Below are 22,562 nucleotides of genomic sequence, written 5' to 3' on the forward strand. Positions count from 1 at the left end.
GCAGATTAAATTCAGTAAATAACAGAGAGCTCAAGGTAGACACTGCAGTCTGGACTTGCATTCACTGGGAGGTGTGTGCGCGTGTGTTTGTGAGTTTGCATGTGTGTGCCAGTATAGAGGAGCCTAAGCTGGTAGTGTGCATCTCTGTAAACATGGGCGTGTGTGTGTGCATGCATATGTGTTTTTGTGTGGCTGCTTGGGTATAGGCTCTGGCGCTCTGTGCAGGGTATAAACCTGACCCCGTCTCACCACATCCTCCCCATGGAGAGAGAGAGGGGGCCGGGCACATGGAGCTGATTAGCGTGGGGGTCAGAGGGCAAAAGTCCCACAATGCTGCTGCACATCTGCGCTCACTCAGTAGAGACACAGCTGCACCAGGGAGAAAGAGAGAGAAAGAGAGGCTGAACGCTAACCTCCCAGCCTCCCAGTGCTGCTGAACATCTGTGGCTGGTGTTCAGAGAAGCCTCTCTGGGAGAAGACACTGCAGTTGTGTGACCTTGTCTGACCACTACTAGCGCTGACTGTTCAGTCGGAATAATGTGAACTATAGATGAGCTCCAGGGCAGTCTGAAGAGCCAGCTAAAGATTTTCTGTCCATTTTCTGATAGAGGAGCATGTTGAACCTGCAAGCTGGGTTTGATGTAATGTCTGTGTGTGTGTGTGTGTGTGTGTGTGTGTCTGTCTGTCTGTGTGTGTTTGTGTGTGTGTGTTTATCTTTGTATTGGTCTGTGTGTGTGTGTCTGTGTGTGTGTGTAGAGGGGGATCAGCCTTTAGTCACTGGGGCCTCAGAGTGACAGTCCTTTCAATTATCCCATTGAGGGCAGGTTGCTAGGATACCGTACCAATTAGCAGTTCTGGCTAAAGAAAGATTGCAAGGGAGTCCTGGGAAGTTAATTAAAGGGAGAGGAAGGATGAGAAGGGAGGAGGAGGGAGGGTGAGGAAAAGGGGGTTGGGGATTGAGGAGACACTAAAGGGAGATCCTAGTTACTACAGGGTTGACAGCTTGTCTTTCTATGGCACAGGGCAGTGGACATTAACTGACCAATTAGCAAAGCTCAGAGGCACACTACTGGGGTAAGGTCGGGGGACAGGGGTTAGCTGGGCTACTACAAATAAGAAGCATAAAACTACTAATTCTACGTTACCACTATTACTACTCCCACTACTACTTAAAATTTAATTAATTTTAATAACTGGCTTGGTCAAGTGACTAGGACATTAGTTGGATCGAGAACCAGACTGACAAACTGTCTCTCCCCAGCACCAGTTTTTGAGTTTCCTGACTGAGCAAGTCAGTGGGGCACAGGGACTAGCTGAGCACGGAGTCCTGTCCCCTTGTCTGAAAGCTCTCGGAAAGCTCTGTCCTCATGCAATGGCAATGTCCCGCCTCAACACACTTTTAAAGGTATTTGTTCTTTTATTTATTTCAAACAAGCAAAACAAAACAACAACACAAACAAATATGAGTGACAATTATCAAAACCATGTGCAGCGCTGCTAAACAAATGCTGGAACACCTTGTAAACTTCACAAAGTAGTGTAAACATGTGGGGGACTCGTGCTTCATTTTCTCAAATCGCTCGACAGAAAGCATCTGTCCTCACTCCCCGGGCCCGTGCGAGTATGTGTGTCAGTCTCAGCAGGACCAGATGTCAAGGCTGTGTCCTTGTGTTCGTAATGGTCTCTGGGAGATACTCACGGGCTTGCATGTGGTCGAGGAAGGTGCGCAGATTTATTGACTCCAGCAGTTGTGTGTTTTGTGTTCTGTTTTTGCAGTGTGTGAGAGAGAGTGGGTCTCCCTGTGCAACTGTGTGCAGTTACAAGTCCCTGTCATGTGAAAACAAGCAAATATCTGACAAACCCAACACAATTGCTACAAAACACCATGCACAAAAAAAGAGAGACAAGAGAGCAGACACAAACATGTCCGACCCTGCATCTCTTAAAAACAAATGCCAGCCCAGCTCTGAATACTGAGTGCGATTTGTTTAAAATAGGATCCACTCAAAACAATATATTTACTTGTGTGAATCTTGCCATGTAAATAACACGGAACTGAACTGCAAGTAAGACACCTGCAGGGGACGCCAGAAACCCCAGAGAGGACATCACACACCAGGCTTCGGTGGTCAGCTGCCTTTATAGACATTCACTGGAATAAATGCCCGAATTTGATCAGCCGCTACATGTATTGATAATGTGGTGAAACGCAGTCCAGCCGAGTTACCGAAAGGTATTCGGGACAGGCTTTTGTTCAGACGAGGCCTAACTGTCGGGCTGTGTAACTGTGCCTCCAATGCTGGCACTTGTTGGATGCTCGTTAATGTGCCTGGGTGTCTGTGTCTTTGTTCCGACACTGATTACAAATGCAGGTTGCCTTGGAGCAGGGGGGCAAAAAAAGTGAATTTTTCGTCTGAATCAGCGGAAAGGAGTGCCCGGAGTCTTTCCACCAACGGGGTCACAGTGAGACAACAATGTGCAAAAATACTCACGGCGACCTTCAAGCTGCAAGCAAATTAGCTGGCCTGGGCAAACTACGCATACTGTTATGAAGACTGCTGACTGTCAGGGGTGTTAACTCTCTCTCACTCTAACTCCTTGTCTCTCGACACATGCTATTTTCTGCTCTGCTCAGCTTGCCTGCCCATGCCAGACACAGAACAGAATATCAGAGATGACAAAGCCCTGATTAGCCCGCTGTCGTGTAAACATGAACCCGCTGGACAAACTGCAGATGTTCCAGGCTGGGATCCAGGGCTCGGCTTGGACGAGCTGCACTGGGATTGATATTCAGCAGGGAGGGAGTCAACTTACACTTACACTAACCTGCCAAATTGAAACGAGTAACCCCCCCCCATAAGTAAATAAATAAATAAAAAATCTTAAGTTTCCTCATCACGCCATGTCTGCAGGTCATGCCTGTGTCATGCACAACAAGGCAGTCTACCATCTATGCTGCCTGTTGCCTGCTTTTGTGCTTGGGGTTATGTTGTGTGCCACTGTAGAAAGAGCTGACTTCAGGATGTGAGTGACAAAAACAAAAAGTAACAAATGCAAAGAACGCCAATGATGCGGGACGGAGGAGACGAAATGATCAAAGGCCCAGCAGCTGGGGGGGGAGTAGGCAAGGCAAGTGGGTGTCGCAGTAACCTAATCCCAGCAGAGATAGGGCAGTCTCTGGTGACAAGGGTCTGGCATGCGTTGGGTTACGCACAGCACTGCACTCCTTTCTCCCTGGCTCTCAGTTTCAGCACAGGGTGTCTGTCTCTCTCTCTGCAGCTCCTTCTCTGCTGGCTGATTCTCACTGTACACTCTGTCCAGGGCCAACCATGGTACACAGCCCCAGAGAGACTGCCAGCCAGGGGATTGGCACTGGCCAACAGAGCAAGCATTGATTGGGAGGCAGCAGAAAGAGAGAGAGCTGCAGGAGGGAAGGAAGGAGGGGGGCCGGTGCAGTGGTTGACACTGTGAACAGGCCAACGGGATGCTCGCAGCTGTTTCCATACATGGAGGAGCAGCTGACTGCCAGGCCGTGAGAGAGAGACACTGCGGCAGGGGATCGGGAAGGCTCTGTTTCCGGCAGTCTCCTGCTCCCCTTTACACTCTTCACCACGAAGGCGTGTGTGGGTGGGCGTGGGCGTCTGTCTGAGCCTCAGCAACAGGACTACAGGGTCAGACAAGTTACGGCTCCTGTACAGAAGACACGGACAAGGACGACATGGTCCAAAAGGCATGCAGGTGCGACTGTGTGTGAGAGTAGAAAGGGACGAAGTCAAGTAAAGCACAGCCCAGCAGAAATTATAAACAGAGGGAGCAGTGACAGCAGAAACCGAAAACAACAAACATATTTTTGGAGAGAATAAAAATAAAGGCGTAAAGGGAACAGCAACAACGGAACTGAGACGTCCTCCCAGAGATGTTCCCCAGCTGTGCAGAGCTGCCAGGGCTGTTATTTCAGTCCACTGTAAGAGCATTTCCTTTGGACTCTGTGACGCTGAATCATAACAAACGTCCTGTGCATATTTCAGAGGCTGTTGTGCGCAAAGATTAACGTCGCCATACAACCACCGCTTGTCTGAAATATCGGTGTGCTTTGGTTTATGGGAGCGGAAACGACGCTTGAGCGACGCTTGCAGACCCATGGAAGATGAGGGGGATGTAACAGCATGTTGAGATTATTTGTATAGCTCATATAAAATTCGATGTGCTGCGAAAAGGGACTAGAATCAAAACAACAAAAGAAGAAGTGGCAGGATTAAATTGAATTATGGTGACTCTACATATATCACAAAAAGACATTCAAATGAACAGTGCAGGTGCTTCTCTTTGACATGGGTCCTGCAGAGACCAGCTGCATGTCAGCTTATTCTGGGAGCGAGATTTCATACACATATTATCTCTGAACCCAAGTGGGCTCTGTGGCAACATGCAGGGTGGATGTGCTAACATTGCCAACATTCTGGTCAGAGATCTGGAGGCCTGGAGGCCCTGGAGGAATGCATGCTTGTTGTCTTCCACTGCGTCCCTATGTAAGGTCAAAGCACAGGATGCTCATCTGGCGTGAAGTTGGATTAAAGGTCATATACAACCCCCCTGCCCCCTCCCCCTACATTGGAGATTGAGTGCTTTCACCCCTATATGTGCTTATCACAACTCCACATCTATACAGTGAGAAAAAGCTATGTGTGGATCACCGAAAAATGTCCTGCGACCAGCTCGGGGAACGGCACACATTGTACAGGGTGCTGCAGATCAAGAGTGTGGGCAGAAACCTGGATTGGGAGTGCAATTTATACAGATAGAACTGATGCAGCACTTGATGGGGCATTCAATATTGCATTAAGCAGGGAGGTTGCAGCAGCTGGGAGACATCAGACATGTGTACAACACAGGTCAAGTTGTTGCAATAAATCGTTCACGCACAGAAATGTTCAAATAAATCTTGTGGGTGACGGACACGGCCTTTTTCATTCATTTTCATTTTTCATTCCTTCTGGGCTTCAGGACAACCCTCCCCCTGGCCAGGGAACTCCTGAGGGCAGACAAAGTAGAGCTCAGCTCGAAGGCTGATGCAACATTAGCCTCCTCAATCATTGCTCCCACACAGACAACAGCTCTCTGTCTGGAAATGGGCCCTGAATTTTGTTTGTTGCCTCGTGAGACACAAACAGGACACCTTGTTGATCCACTGCAAAATAAAGACCTTTTTTATTATACAACAAATGAAAGCCCCCCCAGATAAAGTTATGTTTAACAAATCCATTTCAATCCAAGAAATATGAATAAAGGTAGACAAAAGTTATTAGTCTTCCTCCTCCTGTTTTTTTAATTCAAACCACTCTCTGTGAAAAAGATCTGTATAAAGCTCATCAGAGCATTCTTGCCACGGTCTCTGTGGGGACGTGGAGACAGACAGACACAGAGTGCAGACCAGCCGGGCCCCTGTGGGAATCGTGCGGAGTGGCAGTAAAGCCAGTGCTTAGTAAGAGGACTAGAGGTAATTACACAACACACCAATGTGGACTAAGCAGCAAGGCAGGCTGTTAAAGAGCTCCTTTATTTAATGGGCATCCTTGTTTATGATGGCGTGACTAACAGCCTGAGTAGCTCGGCCCAAGAAAGGCAGAGGCAGCGGCCACACCACACTTCCCTGAGCAACCCAGACTCCCTGGCTTCCTGGCTCCAGCCCCCTCTCCCTCTCACACCCTGGACACCCCTTTCCCACACCTCTGTCTCAGGGATGTTTTCCTTGGTGCACCAGACCCCAAGAACCATCAAAAGATATTACTCCCCAATACACACATAGCAGAGCTCTGTTCTCAAAGCGTCAGAACACTTTGGGGCAACCCTTCTTTTTCCTGTGGATCTGGATTTGCAGACACAGAGACTGCCCAGAGTCTGTTGCTTTCTGACAACGGTCTGTCTAGAGCATTTGCTGCCTGCTCTGCACTGATGTCTCTCCACTGATCTGGACACTCGACTGCAGGGCCTGTGATGCAGTCCTTCTGGCACAGGTAGGCAGACACCATCACTCACCTGACTGGGCCAAGTTCACCGCACACCAGGCCTAGAGTGGCACAGCAGAGCTTGCCCTGCTCAGTGCTGTTTACCTGCTGCGTAAGCTCCTTTAAGAGCAAAGTCTGCTGCTGCGATGCTGAGCACGGCCCCCCTGCTGAAAGCCCATTACAGGATAATCAGATGAATTCTTAATTCAGATTAATTTAATTTAACGTAACATTTATTTCACTGGAATCAGCGCACTGCTCGCCCCTAAGACCAGGGTTGCAGTTCCATGAAATCTACATTCAGCAGTTCTGAAGAGTGAGAAACGTAAAAATCCAACATGAAAATATTACTCTCTTGCTCCATATATATATCAAAAGCTCCTAAAGCAAAGCTTGGGGGTTATTCCATAGAAATTCGATCTTCCCCCAATTACGATGACAGCTCTGTTTCCTTGATCAGAGCTCCCATCTCCTAACTGCCTCTCTCTCTCTCTCTCTCTCTCTCTCTCTCTCTCTCTCTCTATATGTACCCCTCCCTAACTGCTGAAGTACAAAAATAGTACTGCCATGACAAAATAGTTGTTTTGCCAATTCACATTAAATTACAAGTTAACCCTTCTTGCCTCTTTCCAGTCCTCTATATTCCTTCTACTCTCCTTCACCCCCACCCTCCTCCCTCTATTCCCCCTCTGGCTCCATCTCTGTCTCTCTCAGATTCTTCTGAGTTACTGCCTCCCTGTCATGACTCTCCATCTCCAAACTCTCTCTCTCTCCATTGTGTTTTCAAAGTATAGAGGAATTCCCAGTTTTTAGTGAGTCAGGGAGGGGGTCTACTCTCACAGAGAGGTTGTGGCCGGATTCAGTCTAGCTCTACAGGATAATTTATGGAGTGTTAAAAGTCTTTGCTGAATTCATCCGACAAAGCAGTGCAGGGGTCTGGGATATTTCTGATCCAAGCTCTGTTCTGCCAAAAATAAGTTTCAAATGCAGTGAATAACACAAAGCCTTTAGAGCTAAACCCAGGCGTAGAGAGATCTAGGTACCTGTACAGCTTTATACTGACTCTTTACTAGGTTTACCTTTAACATCTTTATGGCACTGCATATATAATCCTTTTTTTATACTAATCAGTACTTCTTTTTTGCTTAAGGTGTTTCTTGTTATGCAGCTGATCCAATTGCATTGCATCTGACACTCTCGAGGGTCTCTTCAAACTATTGGTAAACAGAGTGGAAAACACAGAAATAAAAAGTGCATTAATAACAGCATAAAGTGAATAGCCTTAGCCATCTCAAGCATTTAGTGTTTGACTTTGAAATCCATGGAAATAAGAAGCACATTGACTACACCCCCAGAGACAGTCACCAGACTGGTGTCACCAGACTCGTCTGCTCAGGAGACCGGGAAGTGGGACAGAATGAACGAAGTTTTTTATTATTTTTTTAATTTTAGTTTTGGTTTTGGTTTTTAACTCTACTGACACAAAAGGAGAGCAAACTCTGTGGAGCAGAAGGCATGTCCCCTGCTAGCCTGTGCATTGATCTGACTGATTTTCGCTTTGAAGATGGTAGTGTTGTTGTGTAGCTGGCACTGCTGAGAGATGGCTCTGGGAGGCAGCTCCTGCTGTAATCCAGGAAGCCCCTCATGGAGCGAGGCAGAGGACGCCTGCGTGTTGCGGTGTAGCACAGGGCCTCCCGGAGCTGCCAGCAGCCAGAGGAAGGGGAATCCCCCTGAGACACAGGCAGGAGGCGGAGGGCACCCAACGCACAGCTCTGGATCTGCATTCCAGGGAGCTGCTAATGGTCTCGAGTGGTGTCGGGTTTAGTTAAGTGCGTGGCTAAATGAAATGATGTTGCAGTTAATTACACAGATAGCAAGGGAGAGGAAATTGCTCTGACGGTCTTATCTGGGCTGTTCATTTAACCCGTCCAGAGCTGGCCATCCGCAGGCTTGCAGCCTACTCCAACTGAGAGTGAGACTCGCTCTGAGCTCAGCCACATGCAGCACTGTATATCACACACAAATACAAATACAGACTGTCTATACCTGTCTAGATCTACATATCTCTCTATCACTATCTATGTATATGAAACTGGTTAATTCGATAGGGGTTTTCAGAGCAGGGCTGCGCGGGGATGTTGAGGGATCGCTAGTGCATCACCAAGAAAGAAAGCCCAGTTTACTGTTTACAGCAGCAGGCCACAGATATATATATATATATATATATATATATATATATATATATATTTATAATGAACCCAGCCCTTCCTGTTACAGGGGGAGAGGGGCAATGAGGGTGGGGGCTCTGAGATGTCAAACATCTGGAGTGAGGGGGCAGAGGGGGGCCCTTCTGAAAGGGTTGGATGAAGTCGGCTTCTTCCCTCAGAAATCAGTGGCGGAAGGGCTTGTTTTCCAGCCTGTGCCCAAGGTGTCGGGAGAGCAGGATGTCCTGCGTGCTCCTGCGCTATTGTAGTGGAGCTGAGTCTCCCAGCGTGACTGAGACCTCAGTCCAAGGACAACATCCCCTCAGTCAGCGCAGGTCTGCACCAAAATCACAATGGGACGGGCGGCCTGTTCCCAAACAAATACTGAGAGAGGATTCTATATATAGGATGCTTTGATACACTTGTGATACACTGGGGGAAGGGGGGGCTGCAACAATACTGTGATGATGATTACGATAGGGAGGTTAACCTCTTTCCCGGAAAGAAAAGAATAGGTGGGAAAATTACAAACATTGTTCAAATCAGCCTGTCACTGTTGAATAGTGGTTAACATGTAGTGTCAGAGCCAGTGATAACAGGAAGTTTTCACAGCTACAGCAGATAGATTGACCTGCTGTATCAGAGAAGGGGGGGGGGGTGTTGGCAGCAAGAGAGAGGATGCGGGAAGAGATGGAAACCAAGGAGGGAAGAGGGAGAGATAGAAAAGGTGACATGTATAAGGAGCATTAAAGAGAATGGGTAACAGAGGGTAAAATAAGTAGTGAGAGACAGAGGAGAGAGGAGAGTGTGGTTTGGGTTGGGTATTGTTAGAAAGAGAGAGAGAGAGAGAGAGAGAGAGAGAGAGAGAGAGAGAATACTTTCTTAACAGTTTCTTATAATCAAGGAGCACACCAGAAGAAGTTAATTTCTGGAATCAATTGTAATGGTCTTACTTTCTTTTAGTTTGTTCACTGTTTCCAGCAAACACATCTAACGGAGTAAGCCCAAGCTTTGCAGTCAGAGCAGAACTAGTTACTCATCAGCCACCCACATGAATTGATTTTGCAAAAGTACACATCATCCCCAGAATACCTTGTGGTGACTCTACATACACTTTTGCTTCAGATGTGGTGTTACTGTTAAAATTACATCATAAATAAGAACAAATAGGAGGGGGTGGAAGCAACTTAAAAATGTAATTTTAACGAAATAAAAAACAATTTAATTGAATTCGTGAAGATGAATAATACATTAAAAAAAACTGAAGACTGTAGTTAAGCGATTAAGTGTTAAATAAATAGTTACCAAGAAACAACAGAAGTACTTTGTATTAAAACATCGATGTGTTGTTCAGCAGGTGCGGTTTCCTGACAGGGAACACACACAGAACTAGATCACAACACACTGCTGCAACCACACCAACTGCATACAGCATAGCTAATGGAGGGTCGGTTTAATGTATACAGCACACTACCCCCCCCCGAAACAAACCCCCAGGGCTCCGGGGCTGGGCTGGGGGATGAGGACCGTCCCAGAGAGATGTTAGGTTCGCTTCATAAACACACAGCAGAGCTCTACCCCCTCTCTCACAACCCCCTCTCCCTCTGGCTAACCAATGACAGGCATATCCTACACCGACGACCCCCCACCCCCAGCCCCGGCGCTGGACGCGTTATTGTCCCGTTTCCTGGGGCAGACAGGAATCACAGACGCACTCGCCCTCACGCCAGCAGGAGCCCACAGTGTCCCGCTTTGCAAAGTCGCAGCTCGGCTCCGTGGTGCACAGACTGGCACCTTGACCGGCTGGCGAGCCGGGGTGGACACCACGCGTGTTTCCTTGCTCGGGGCTCGGGCGGGTCGTGTCTGTGTCGGTTCTCCCGGTGCCGTGCAGCCCGCAGCCCGCAGCTTGCTGCTGTGAAGTGGGTGGTCAAATTGACGGCTTTCACTGTCTCACGGCACCGTCCCTGACAGCTACCGGCCCCGGGAGACACAGGTCGGCAGTTAAACGGGAAGGTCCGGTCCGGTGCAGCGGCGAGGTGAGTAAACGTGGCCACGGATCATGCGTTACAATGTATACATATACATAATAATAAGAACATTATAATTCTTTTTCTTCTGATGTAATTCTTATTATTACTGCTACAACTGCCACTGATCTAACGTAGGTTTTTGGATGCGCTTATATATTATTAGACCAAATGCTCAGGTTTTTAAACCCGGTTTCTGACGGACACAGAATACAGTCTGGTTCTTTGCAACTAAATAGTCAATAGTGAAGTGTTATCGTTATTTTAAAAATAAAATGTGATTGTATATCCAACAACATGGTAGGTGAATACCCAATCCGGGCCATTTCATGTCATTATTAAACAACCTAACAATAAAACATTGCAGAGACCGCTGGCCTCCTCACGGTGCGAGTCAGGGTCCAGATTTGGTGGTGAATTGTGAAGTTGTTTTGTGTGTCAGAAATGTTTCAAGCTGATTTTTGTGATGCATTATTGCAGGCGCGTCCAGACTGTGTGTTACATGTGTTACATTGTCTAACTCTGTCACTACAGACAGAGACAGCTCAGCTGCAACTTCAATGTGAATTACATAACCAGCCATTCGCGGGTTAATGTTGGTCCCGTGTGACCCGTGGTGTAGTATTATTGTTGAACGATTCAATACAGACATTATCTGGCGCTCATATGTATCTTCACAGGGCAGCATTATCACCGCTTCATTAAGACAGCAGATCAAAGACGCACTTTGGGTAGTGAGTCAACTGGAGATTCAGAAACCATCCAAAATCATAATTATCTATCTATATTATCTCTAGCACATACAATTTAGGTGTATATGTGCTACAGGCCCACTGGTTATGTAATGGCAATTTATATTTGTGTCATTTTCTATAGTTTTTAGATCGTATTCCTATATCTCAAGAAGCAAAGTATTAATTATGCTATATTATTTTCAGTGTGTGTATATATATATATATATATATATAGAGAGAGAGAGAGAGAGAGAGAGAGAGAGAGATTTTCTTATGTCAGTATGTACTGTGCCCTACCGGATACATTTTAAACTGTGTTTTGACAACTGTTTATCCAATGATGACAGATAAGCTTTAGTTAATTTGTTCAGTATATCATCATTCAGGTCTTGGTGATACACTTTGTTTTATTTGTCATGTCCGTGCATGGTTTTGACTTTGTCCAGGCCTGTGTTAGAAATGACAGGGTCTGCTCCCTGAGAGCAGGTGGTTTGGTCAGGGTGGGAGGGTCATTTGCTGAACATGCTGCGCTGCACTTTACTTTCCTCAACACTTTACCAAAAGTATTCACACACACGTTTTTCCTCCAAGTCTTCTTCTTAAGTGAGACTCAGACCAGCATGTCCGATTGTGGTTCCCCAGGGCTGCAGCCTTTCACCTCAGAACAGGCTCCTGGGGGAGAACATTGTGGTCCACTGAAGGACCCGCAAGTCCTAAATAAACTGCGTGTTTGTAACCATCAACACTAGTTAATAATTTGTGTTTTTCAACCACTTGCAATAATTATTTCTGGCTTTTGGATGTGCCCCCTGTCGACTTGTGCTTGGTAGATGTTGAGCCAGTGACAACCAACAGGAACTGCTGTGTTCATTGATTACTCCTCTGAACAAACACCTGGAGCAAGGCAAAACAAAATCTACCAACAGTACCAATTTTAGTAAAAGTCTGAGTTTACTTTAACGTCTAATTCAGTGGTTTATAAATTATACAAATTATATGATGCATGTGTGTGTATATCTGTGGAAATATCCTTTTTTACCACAGTATTCCAAAAAGCCTTCCAGGCAGCAGGGATATCTGTTCAGCCCACTCTGGTACATGGCAGCCAATCAGCACCAGCAGCTAAACTAACTCAGTAGGTAAAAGTGAAGTGTAGTGGACCAATTCAGCTCCAGTGAAGACAGGTCAATAGGGCAGGTGGAGAAAGCCAGGGCTGTACCTGCACTCTCCGTGGGCAGGGGAGTGCGTATGCCCATTAATAGGTAGCCTGGCATCAGCCTGCCATCTCCTATGGCAGTGTTTTGCTCTGGAGTCAGGCTGTTTTACCTGCAGGTACTTTCTGCAAAGTCATAACATAACCACACACATAACACAGCTTGTGGACAACAGAACAAAGATAAACGACACTATGCAGAAAAGCTTGGAAGCTCTCAGGGGTTTTGCAGCTCCACACAGGTCTGCACAGCACAGCGCTTCACAACGCACAAACCATAGGCCGCAAAGGGGGCTGCAGGCCTGTTCTGTTTGCCAGAGGCTTAGTGACTCAGAAGGGTCCCAGCCGAACACGCCCCTGAGATACAGGTCCATCATGCCTCTCTCCACAACTCCCACACAGCTGACGCACAATTTAGCACAGAGCTGGTCTTCAGACAAGCTGTGGCTGTCAGCCCTTCTGGTTTGCTTTGATGTAGATGCTGGGGGGTTGGGTGGAGGGGGTGGTTCTTGTGAAACCAATACTATCCATAATGCATAATGTTACATTTAAAATCAAGGCTGCTCTCGTGCAGATGGGAGGTGAATGCTGTAGCTTGATGAAAAAAAAAAAAAAGGTTTTAGACCTTTAATGCTGGGAAGACTAGGGATCTTGCCAGAGGAACTGTGACACACTGGCCAACACAGTCAGAGTATTGTTCACCGTAAAGCTAGCTTTACAGTAAATCCATTTTACAGAGATTGTAAAACTCAAAGTTGAATATCGAGACCGTAACAGTAAAACAGGAGAGACAGGCCTGTGAGAGTAAGCTACACACAACGTCACAGAGGCAAAAACACCCTGTCTGGAGGGTGTTGTGTGGTGCCAGTGTGCTAGACTGAGGGATGGGAAAAAAGCTTTCCTGCAAGTACAAGACGGAAGTCTCTGGGCTGCAGGAGCTGGAACTGCAGGAGGCAGAGGGGGCTGAAGAGGCTCTCAGGGAAAAGTCTGACCACAGAGACAGCCTGGAGATATCTGTCTGCCTCTTGTGCTGTGGAGTAAATAAACATGTTGCAGACTGTAATCCCTAAATAAGTTTCCTTTTTGGTCTGTCATTCCTGCGTTCTGTGGGAGCCTGAGCCCACCGGGGTGTGTCGGTATCCTGGCTGGTCTGAGCGTGAAACTCTTTTCACATGCTAATTTGTCACAGTTTTGCAGGCCTATACATAAAAAAATATATATATATATGTATAATGTAATAATGCTGCCGTTAAATACATCATTGTATTCATTCGTTTTTATTTTTAAAACGTGAAAGCCCCAAGGCTCAAATAACAAAGTGCATCGGGTCCTCCTGATTTACAGCTCTGCTAATGGGTACAAGTTGTCTGCTGATTACCAAAATTGCAGATGCTATGGAGCACGACGGGGATGCGTGGGGAATATCTGCAGCTGTCAGAGCAGGCTAACACTGGGCTTTGTGGGTTTCCTCTGATTTATTTCACTGTATTAAACAAACTACCTCTCTCACCAACACTCTCATTTTCCCGACAAGCACATGGAAACCCTCTTCAAAATGCAAAGACATTCCCCCCCAAGAAAACCGCAAAATAAAAGGAGCACAGCTGTTCTGTTTAAAGTATAATACCTTGGGAACACTACAGTGTTTTTTTTTTCCTCTCCTCACTTGTTCAGAGGAAAAAAGGAATGGATTACTTCAAGTCATCTGATCTGGGTAAGGCAGCACAACTTCCAATAATCCTCCTGCAGGACAGAAAGACCAGGGCCCTGAGAGACCAGGGCCCCAGGAGATCAAGGGCTTGAGAGACTAGGGGCCTAAGCACCACAGGACTGTGTGTCAGGCTCTGGACACTGTGCCTTCCTGCTTGTCTATTGTGATCTCTTGCAATACAGATAACGGGTCCCACAATGCACTTCTCTGTCGTATATAAATGCAGGCGACTAGACACACGTTCTGGTTGACAGTAGTAGCCATATTATTTTCAACCCAAATCAAGCTCACTATATTTGGTCAGAATTAAGGCTGCTAGCGCTTTGCACAAGTTGAGACACTTGCTGTGTCATATACAGTACTGTGCAAAAGTTTTAGGCAGGTGTTAAAAAATGCTGTAAATTTGCTTCTCTCTCTTCATGTAATCCCAGACAGACTCGATGTTGAGATCGGGGCTCTGTGGAGCCATACCATCACTTCCAGGACTCCTTGTTCTTCTTTACGCTGAAGTTAGTTCTTAATGACTTGCACTGTATGTTTGGGGTCGTTGTCATGCTGATTTGGGGCCAATCAGATGCCTCCCTGATGGTATTGCATGATGGATAAGTATCTGCCTGTACTTCTCAGCATTGAGACCATTAATTCTGACCAAATCCCCCACAGGGAAGTAAGCAGGATGTGTCTTTCATCTGCTGCAGTAAGTTTCTTTGGCCGATCACGGTGTCCACGGTCCTCAGTGTTGCTGGTTTCTTTGTGCTTCTTCAGAAGAGCTTGGACAGCACATCTGGAAACCCCTGTCTGCCTTGAAATGTCTGCCTGGGAGAGACCTTGCTGATGGAGTAGAACTACCTTGTGTCTTGTTGCTGTACTCAGTCTTGCCATGGTGTATGACTTTGACAGTAAACTGTCTTCAGCAGCCTCACCTTGTTAGCTGAGTTTGGCTGTTCCTCACCCAGTTTTATTCCTCCTACACAGCTGTTTCTGTTTCAGTTAATGATTGTGTTTCAACCTACATATTGAATTGATGATCATTAGCACCTGTCTGGTATAATTGTTTAATTATACACGTGACTATATGCCTACAAAATCCCTGTCTTTGTGCAAGTGTACCTAGAAGAATTGATGCTGTTTTGAAGGCAAAGGGTGGTCACACCAAATATGGATTTGATGTAGATCTTTCTTCTGTTCACTCACTTTGCATTTAGTTAACTGATAAATATTATCTACAAACGTCTATTTTTGAAAGCATTCTTACTTTACAGCATTTTTTCACACCTGCCTAAAACGTTTACACAGTACTATGTATGTATATATACACTCACCTAAAGGATTATTAGGAACACCTGTTCAATTTCTCATTAATGCAATTATCTAACCAACCAATCACATGGCAGTTGCTTCAATGCATTTAGGGGTGTGGTCCTGGTCAAGACAATCTCCTGAACTCCAAACTGAATGTCTGAATGGGAAAGAAAGGTGATTTAAGCAATTTTGAGCGTGGCATGGTTGTTGGTGCCAGGCGGGCCAGTCTGAGTATTTCACAATCTGCTCAGTTACTGGGATTTTCACGCACAACCATTTCTAGGGTTTACAAAGAATGGTGTGAAAAGGGAAAAACATCCAGTATGCGGCAGTCCTGTGGGCGAAAATGCCTTGTTGATGCTAGAGGTCAGAGGAGAATGGGCCGACTGATTCAAGCTGATAGAAGAGCAACTTTGACTGAAATAAGCACTCGTTACAACCGAGGTATGCAGCAAAGCATTTGTGAAGCCACAACATGTACAACCTTGAGGCGGATGGGCTACAACAGCAGAAGACCCCACCGGGTACCACTCATCTCCACTACAAATAGGAAAAAGAGGCTACAATTTGCACAAGCTCACCAAAATTGGACAGTTGAAGACTGGAAAAATGTTGCCTGGTCTGATGAGTCTCGATTTCTGTTGAGACATTCAGATGGTCGAATCAGAATTTGGCGTAAACAGAATGAGAACATGGATCCATCATGCCTTGTTACCACTGTGCAGGCTGGTGGTGGTGGTGTAATGGTGTGGGGGATGTTTTCTTGGCACACTTTAGGCCCCTTAGTGCCAATTGGGCATCGTTTAAATGCCACGGCCTACCTGAGCATTGTTTCTGACCATGTCCATCCCTTTATGACCACCATGTACCCATCCTCTGATGGCTACTTCCAGCAGGATAATGCACCATGTCACAAAGGTCGAATCATTTCAAATTGGTTTCTTGAACATGACAATGAGTTCACTGTACTAAACTGGCCCCCACAGTCACCAGATCTCAACCCAATAGAGCATCTTTGGCATGTGGTGGAACGGGAGCTTCGTGCCCTGGATGTGCATCCCACAAATCTCCATCAACTGCAAGATGCTATCATATCAATATGGGCCAACATTTCTAAAGAATGCTTTCAGCACCTTGTTGAATCAATGCCACATAGAATTAAGGCAGTTCTGAAGGCGAAAGGTGGTCAAACACAGTATTAGTATGGTGTTCCTAATAATCCTTTAGGTGAGTGTATATATATATATATATATATATATCAGTGGTGAACCGTGACTATTGGAGCTAGGCCCTCAGTTGCGTAAAAAGATCTGATGTCATACATATAGAGAACTCGGATGCCTGTGTATACAGACCATGACTTGAGACCTTTCTTTTGCAGACTTATGTAGGAGAAGTAATTCTTTGATGACAGAGTCAAACGGTCCTAAACCACACCTCGGCGGTGGCTCACAGAAGCAGCACACATACACAACGGTTGCAAATATCAATAGCAGGAACCACATTGGAAGAAAATACAGTTGCGTCATTTCAAAGAAACATTTATCACTCAAATAGTAGCGGAATAAATTCAACCACACAGTTAATCATATTGTTTCAAGACCACGGATAGTATATGCTGTAAGAGAGAAAAAATTTGCGCTGTATATGATATTCTATCTCCAGCATGCAACAATAAAAGAATGCACCACAACATGAAATATCATGTACCCAGTACTTCCAATTGCAACATCATTACCTATGTTTTTACCACACAACCAGTGATCAAAAGGTGAAATAATATTTTACACATTGTATTCAAAATGATATGAATGAGATCACAACAAAAAACAAGCTGTAGATGAAAAGTCCACTCACCATTATGATTATCAATTAAAAAGTCCATTCTCCTGTCCTTCTTTATGAAATGGGCAATGGCAGGTTCATATAGCTTGTCTTCTGATTTTAAATCAGAAATAAGTTATTTTTCGATTGAGGTCAAAGCCAGGGCTGACAGTCGGGCCTGTCCAGTTGTGTTCCTGGAATATGTCTTGATCCTTTTTAGTTCAGAAAATGTTCTTTCTACTGATGCTAACAATTTAGCCACCACGTCGTCCTCGATTACTCTCTCTGCAGTTGCCATAGCCATCGTTACATACACTCACTGCAAAAAGCTAGCCAGCCAGCTAGGCTGAAGCGTGAGAAAACAAGATAAGGCTCGCTATTGGCTCTGAATTAGTGATGTATACTTAGGCCTTCTAGAGGGCCTTGAGGCATCATATAATTGTCCCACCTATTACAAGACAATTTGTGATTGATTCTACTGTCATTCCAAAATGCTGCTGTAATTGAAGTCAATGTTAATGACATTGGCTGGTGCCTTCTATTCAAAGCCTGAGGGCCTAGCCAATGAGCGTTGAGCCCAGCTAGATTATTTCTACCAAGAGACTACCAAAGAAACATTTTCTCTTGGATGTTAACCATTCTTTTTCCAACACAAGCTAAAGAAATTCAGTAGGAAGATCATTATAATTAAGACAAAAAAGATTAAATCAATTAAAACAAAATTACTAATTATAATATATAAAAATATATACAGATTTGTATCTATCCTTAAGGCCCTCTCTGAGGACATAGAGAGCCCTGACGTTTCCCCACCGATATATATATATATATATATTGAATGACCTAACAAAGTATGTTTGAAAATGTAAATAAATAAATATTAAAAAATGGTGAAACCTCCTAAGTCTGAAACAGAATTACCCACACAGTGTTTGTGGTGTCCTAGGTGTTCTTAGTAGAGTAAAGGGAGAGCTGGTCTTTGTGTTGACACACAACCTTGAACCCTGTGCAGCCACCCCTGTAGCGGAGATGGGGAGGCTTCCTGTGGTTGCAGCCTTCCCCTCAGAGACAAGTGGAGGGGGGGTTCTAGGTGAAAGGAAAGAGCCGTCAGCTGGGGCTGAATTTGATCTTGGCCAGCCAGTGACACATGAAATTCGGCAAGGCGTTTGTGCTTATTCAACCTACATTAACTAACCTGCTAACCCCATGCTTGTGTTTCTTTCTTTTTTTATTTTCTTTCTGCAGGACACAGACGTCAGGCAGGCTTTACAGGACAGCCCAGGATACAGCGGCTGAGGAGAGGTGTGGCCTTGCATGGTTTCCAGGCCAGGGAAGAGACTGACAGAGACCGAGAGAGACGGGGGTGGTGGTGGTTAAGGTCTTTTTTGGCTGTGTGCAGATGATGGGCAGGCAGTGGCAGCTTTGGCTGCTCCATTGCTGACTGCAGGGCCATCCTGTAAGGGCCCTCCTTCGCAGCAGCTAAGATGTCGAGCCTCGGCCTCAACGAGAGCACTGAGGACTGCGCCATAGACGACTCCTTCAAGTACAACCTATACGGGGCGGTGTACAGCGTGGTTTTCGTGCTGGGCCTCATCACCAACTGTGCCTCGCTCTTTGTCTTCTGCTTCCGCATGAAGCTGCGCAATGAGACCACGCTGTTCATGACCAACCTGGCTGTGTCGGACCTGCTGTTCGTCTTCACGCTGCCCTTCAAGATCTTCTACAACCTGAACCGGGACTGGCCCTTTGGCGACGGACTGTGCAAGGTGTCGGGCACGGCCTTCCTCACCAACATCTATGGCAGCATGCTGTTCCTCACCTGCATCAGTGTGGACCGCTTTCTGGCCATCGTGTACCCCTTCCGCTCACGCTCAGTGCGGACCAGGCGCAATGCTGCTGTGGTGTGCGCCGGGGTGTGGCTCCTGGTGCTGGGTGGGGGGATCTCCGTCTCTTTCTTCTCCACCACCAACGTGTCCAACTCCAGCACGACCTGCTTCGAGGGCTTCTCCAAGAAGACCTGGAGGACCTACTTGTCCAAGATCACCATCTTCATCGAGCTGGTCGGCTTCCTCATCCCACTGCTGCTCAACCTAGCCTGCTCCTCCATGGTGCTGCGGACGCTGCGCAAGCCGGCCACGCTATGCCAGATTGGCACCAACAAGGAACGGGTGCTGCGCATGATCGTGGTTCACGTGGCCATCTTCGTGGTGTGTTTCGTGCCCTACAACTCCATCCTCTTCCTCTACGCCATGGTGCGCTCCCAGGCATTGGCCAGTTGCTGGCTGGAGCGCTTCGCCCGCACCATGTACCCCATCACCCTCTGCATTGCCACACTCAATTGCTGCTTCGACCCCTTCGTCTACTACTTCACCTCCGAGTCCTTCCAGAAGTCCCTGGGCACGGGGAAAGGCCAGACCAAGAATGACAACACGTTCAAGAGCGACGTACCCCTCTCCAGCAAAGACAGCCCGCCCACCCTATCCGAGCGGGGGCGGGGGGGTGCTCACAGGACAGCCAGCAATGGCAGGGAGCTCTTGTCTGAGTCTCAGTTCTGATCCCCCCCTCCCTTTATACAAGGATTTTCTGTTCTTCGCCTTCTGTTGGGTTTTCATAAGAGCAGCATTTGACAGACAAAATGGAAATGTGTCTTATTGCTGCCGATTGGAAGGTTTGAAAAGCTCTGTTGCATAAGCTGAGAGTTGGATGATGTCAGCAGGCACTGGCTTTCTATTGTGTCACTGAAGGGGCTCAGTGGGAACCTGAGGGGGTGTTTGGCCCTGTCTGAAGATTTTGCACCAGAATAATTATGCATCTTGTTGTTGGAAATAAAATCAATCACAATCTCATTATTCATAAGCTGGGATAACTCAAAAAGATATCAAGAGTCAAGTCAAAATTACTTTGGGATCTTTCGGAATCTCTCAGGCTTTGCAAATTATGTAATTCCCAAGGAGTGGAGTATGCTCAAGAAGGATGGTGTCCAATCAAACAAGCGGAAACCCCTTAAGATCCTGTGAGACCAAACATTCAGGACAATTGTTTTGACTGAATCAGTGAAGCCCCAAGATCTTCCTGAAGTCTCATTGACACTTGGCAGTCCTTTCCTACTAGATGAATGCATTAGTTTTAGACACTGGAAGAGTTGGTGTGAAAGGGAGGAGGATTGTGACCTTGTGTAGCTGTTTATGGTTGTTGTGTGTGTAATATACTCTGTATCTGCTGTAGCACAGTGCTTCAAATGCTTAACCGTGCACTGCTCACACTGCATAACCAGTAGCCTAGGGACAACACAAATACAGACACAGCTACCTCATAGTGTCCTTAGTATGGCACTGTGTGGGCCCAGTCTTAGCCTTAGTGTCTTCTTTCCTCCCTCTGGGAGGTAACCGGAACTAGTCCTGTCCCTGTTTTGTTTTGTTTTCTAGTGCAGTGACAGAAGCTGGTCTCTGCGATGAGCCTGTCTGTTTCTGTGGGAACGACAGCAGGACTGAGCAGCGCTGTGGAATGTTCTCTGGAGCTCTTCTCCTCAAAAGCACTGTCTGCTACCCTCCCAGCACTGTGAGACAGCATTACCTGTTTTGGTAGAATTAGTGGTGCCCCCCACTATAAAATTCCATTGATTCTGGCCAAGTACTGGTGTGCAAAATATCCCAATGCTATCCTGCCAGTTGTGCTGCCATTGAGAATAATAACATAATAGCAGCCTGTACACATCACATTACCTCTGATACAAGCTGTCAGGCTTGGCTTGCCACTTACTTCTAATAGCCTGGTGTATGTGCTGTGTAGTTATAGGCCCAAGCATTAGTTAAAATTACATCCAGTACTCCCGACGGCACCCCTCCCTGGAGTCTGTCAGTTCCCTATGCGCCGCCCTGCCTGAGACTCTCACTGGCTGTGGTCAGAAACACAGGATGTTTAAAGTTGCCCCAGGGGCAGGATTGTTCTGGGTGCTGCAGTTTTCCTGCTGCTTAAAAAAAGGGGTTTCCACACTTTGTTTGCGACAGACAATGCATGTATGAGGTTTATGGTGATTATGAAGGAAAACACAGAGGGGGGTGGGGGGAGCGGTGGAGTGAGAGTACTGAGCTCTAACATATTGTGAAAACTGGCCGTGCAGCAGAACAAGAAAGCATACAGTACAGTTTAAGTACAAAAGTGTTTATTATTCATCCACATTCATAAACTGTAGTGAAAAGATCAATGTAGATTTATTAAAAATAAATAATTTATTTATATTTTATTTTTTAATTTAATATATAGATGTGGTTGTGTAGCTTCACAACACAGCACTGGAGAGGGCAGGACACTGGTCTGTAGAGCCTGCTGCAGGCTGACCTCACATTCCAAGCCGTCATTACAGATCATTCACAATCGGTGTGTCGAAGATTAAGTTGCAGGGCTTTCTGAAGTGGTCTGGACTCTGCACGCACTGGGGGAGGAAATAATAATAATAAGGCGGAAAATAAACATAACAACAGTATAAAACATGCTCTTTACAGAAAATAAAAGCACAAGAACACTTTACTTATTGCTTACTCTAACAGAAGTGAGGTTATTGTAAGGGCCAGTGAGGACCTGAAGCAGCAGCTAGGAACACCGATTGTGTGAATTAGAACCAGGAAGTGCCTGGACTCCACACATGAACACGCAGCACCCCAGCACATGGTTGGGCACTACTATTTGCTTCCTCTTTGTTAGAACTTATGCTGTATTGCTGTTCACTGATTTCAAAGCCCTGCCTATCGCTGTTGGAGAGGTTTGAGATGTGCCGATAAAAGCCCACTGGATAATAGATGGATCCCTGTACCTCCCTAGGACATAGCCTGCACTTGTACAAAAGCTTGACTGTACTGGGGCCGTCATGCTGACATGCAGGAAAGAACGAAATGTCTGTATTTGAAAGTGTTAAAGTTTACTCTGAGAATTGACAACACTGTGAACAGGAACAGAAGAGCACTTTTGTAGAATTCACTGTTGGAGTTGTTACAGATTAACGAGCAATTAAAAGGAAATGTGCCCTGTATATAAAACGTGTTTTCATTCTGGCACATTGACCAATTCTTCTGTGAGAGATCTTTTTGCTTAGTCAGTGCTAGCATGCCGCAGACACTGATAACTACCCACTGCCTGCACATGGGGCATAATTCGACTGACCCAGGCTCAATTGCTTCCTCAAATGTTGCGCTCATTCAACTCTCTGACCCACAGCTGGGACACGCGGAGCACTGATGATGAGTCATCGTCAGCTGTTTCATGTCACACGATGATCAACAGTGCAGGGGATCAGGCTTATTTCTGTGTCTGGGGTTCCCACAAGTGTGTCTTGGGCAGCCGTTCTGGCAGGGCAGCCCCTCTGGCTTTGCAACTGGGTCTCTAACAATCCCAGCTGCTGTCTGTCCCCTGGATATCAGTGGGTGAAGGGAGTTAAATCACAAGCACAGCTCCTGACTCCTGATGTTTCTGTGTGGGTGTTCATAATTTATTTCCTGTTCTGTCCCCCTCCCTCCCACCACACCTAGGATACAGCCACCACCATAGC

At 46.2% G+C, this 22,562-nt stretch overlaps 1 protein-coding gene across 1 annotated transcript; it reads left to right on the forward strand.

Annotated features, from left to right (window-relative positions):
• Positions 1-9,819: 9,819 nt before the first annotated feature.
• On the forward strand, positions 9,820-22,083 carry lpar4 (lysophosphatidic acid receptor 4). Its single transcript, XM_066715303.1, has 2 exons — positions 9,820-10,245; positions 18,266-22,083. The coding sequence occupies exon 2, from the start codon at positions 18,505-18,507 to the stop codon at positions 19,573-19,575; it is 1,071 nt and encodes a 356-aa protein (XP_066571400.1). The 5' UTR covers positions 9,820-10,245; positions 18,266-18,504; the 3' UTR covers positions 19,576-22,083.
• Positions 22,084-22,562: the final 479 nt, after the last annotated feature.

The sequence above is a fragment of the Amia ocellicauda genome, chromosome 10, assembly GCF_036373705.1.
Source record: "Amia ocellicauda isolate fAmiCal2 chromosome 10, fAmiCal2.hap1, whole genome shotgun sequence".
Taxonomy (NCBI): domain Eukaryota; kingdom Metazoa; phylum Chordata; class Actinopteri; order Amiiformes; family Amiidae; genus Amia; species Amia ocellicauda.

Coding starts and splice junctions, on each gene's coding strand:
- lpar4 (XM_066715303.1), top strand. CDS start 18,505: ATGTCGAGCCTCGGCCTCAACGAGAGCACTGAGGACTGCGCCATAGAC.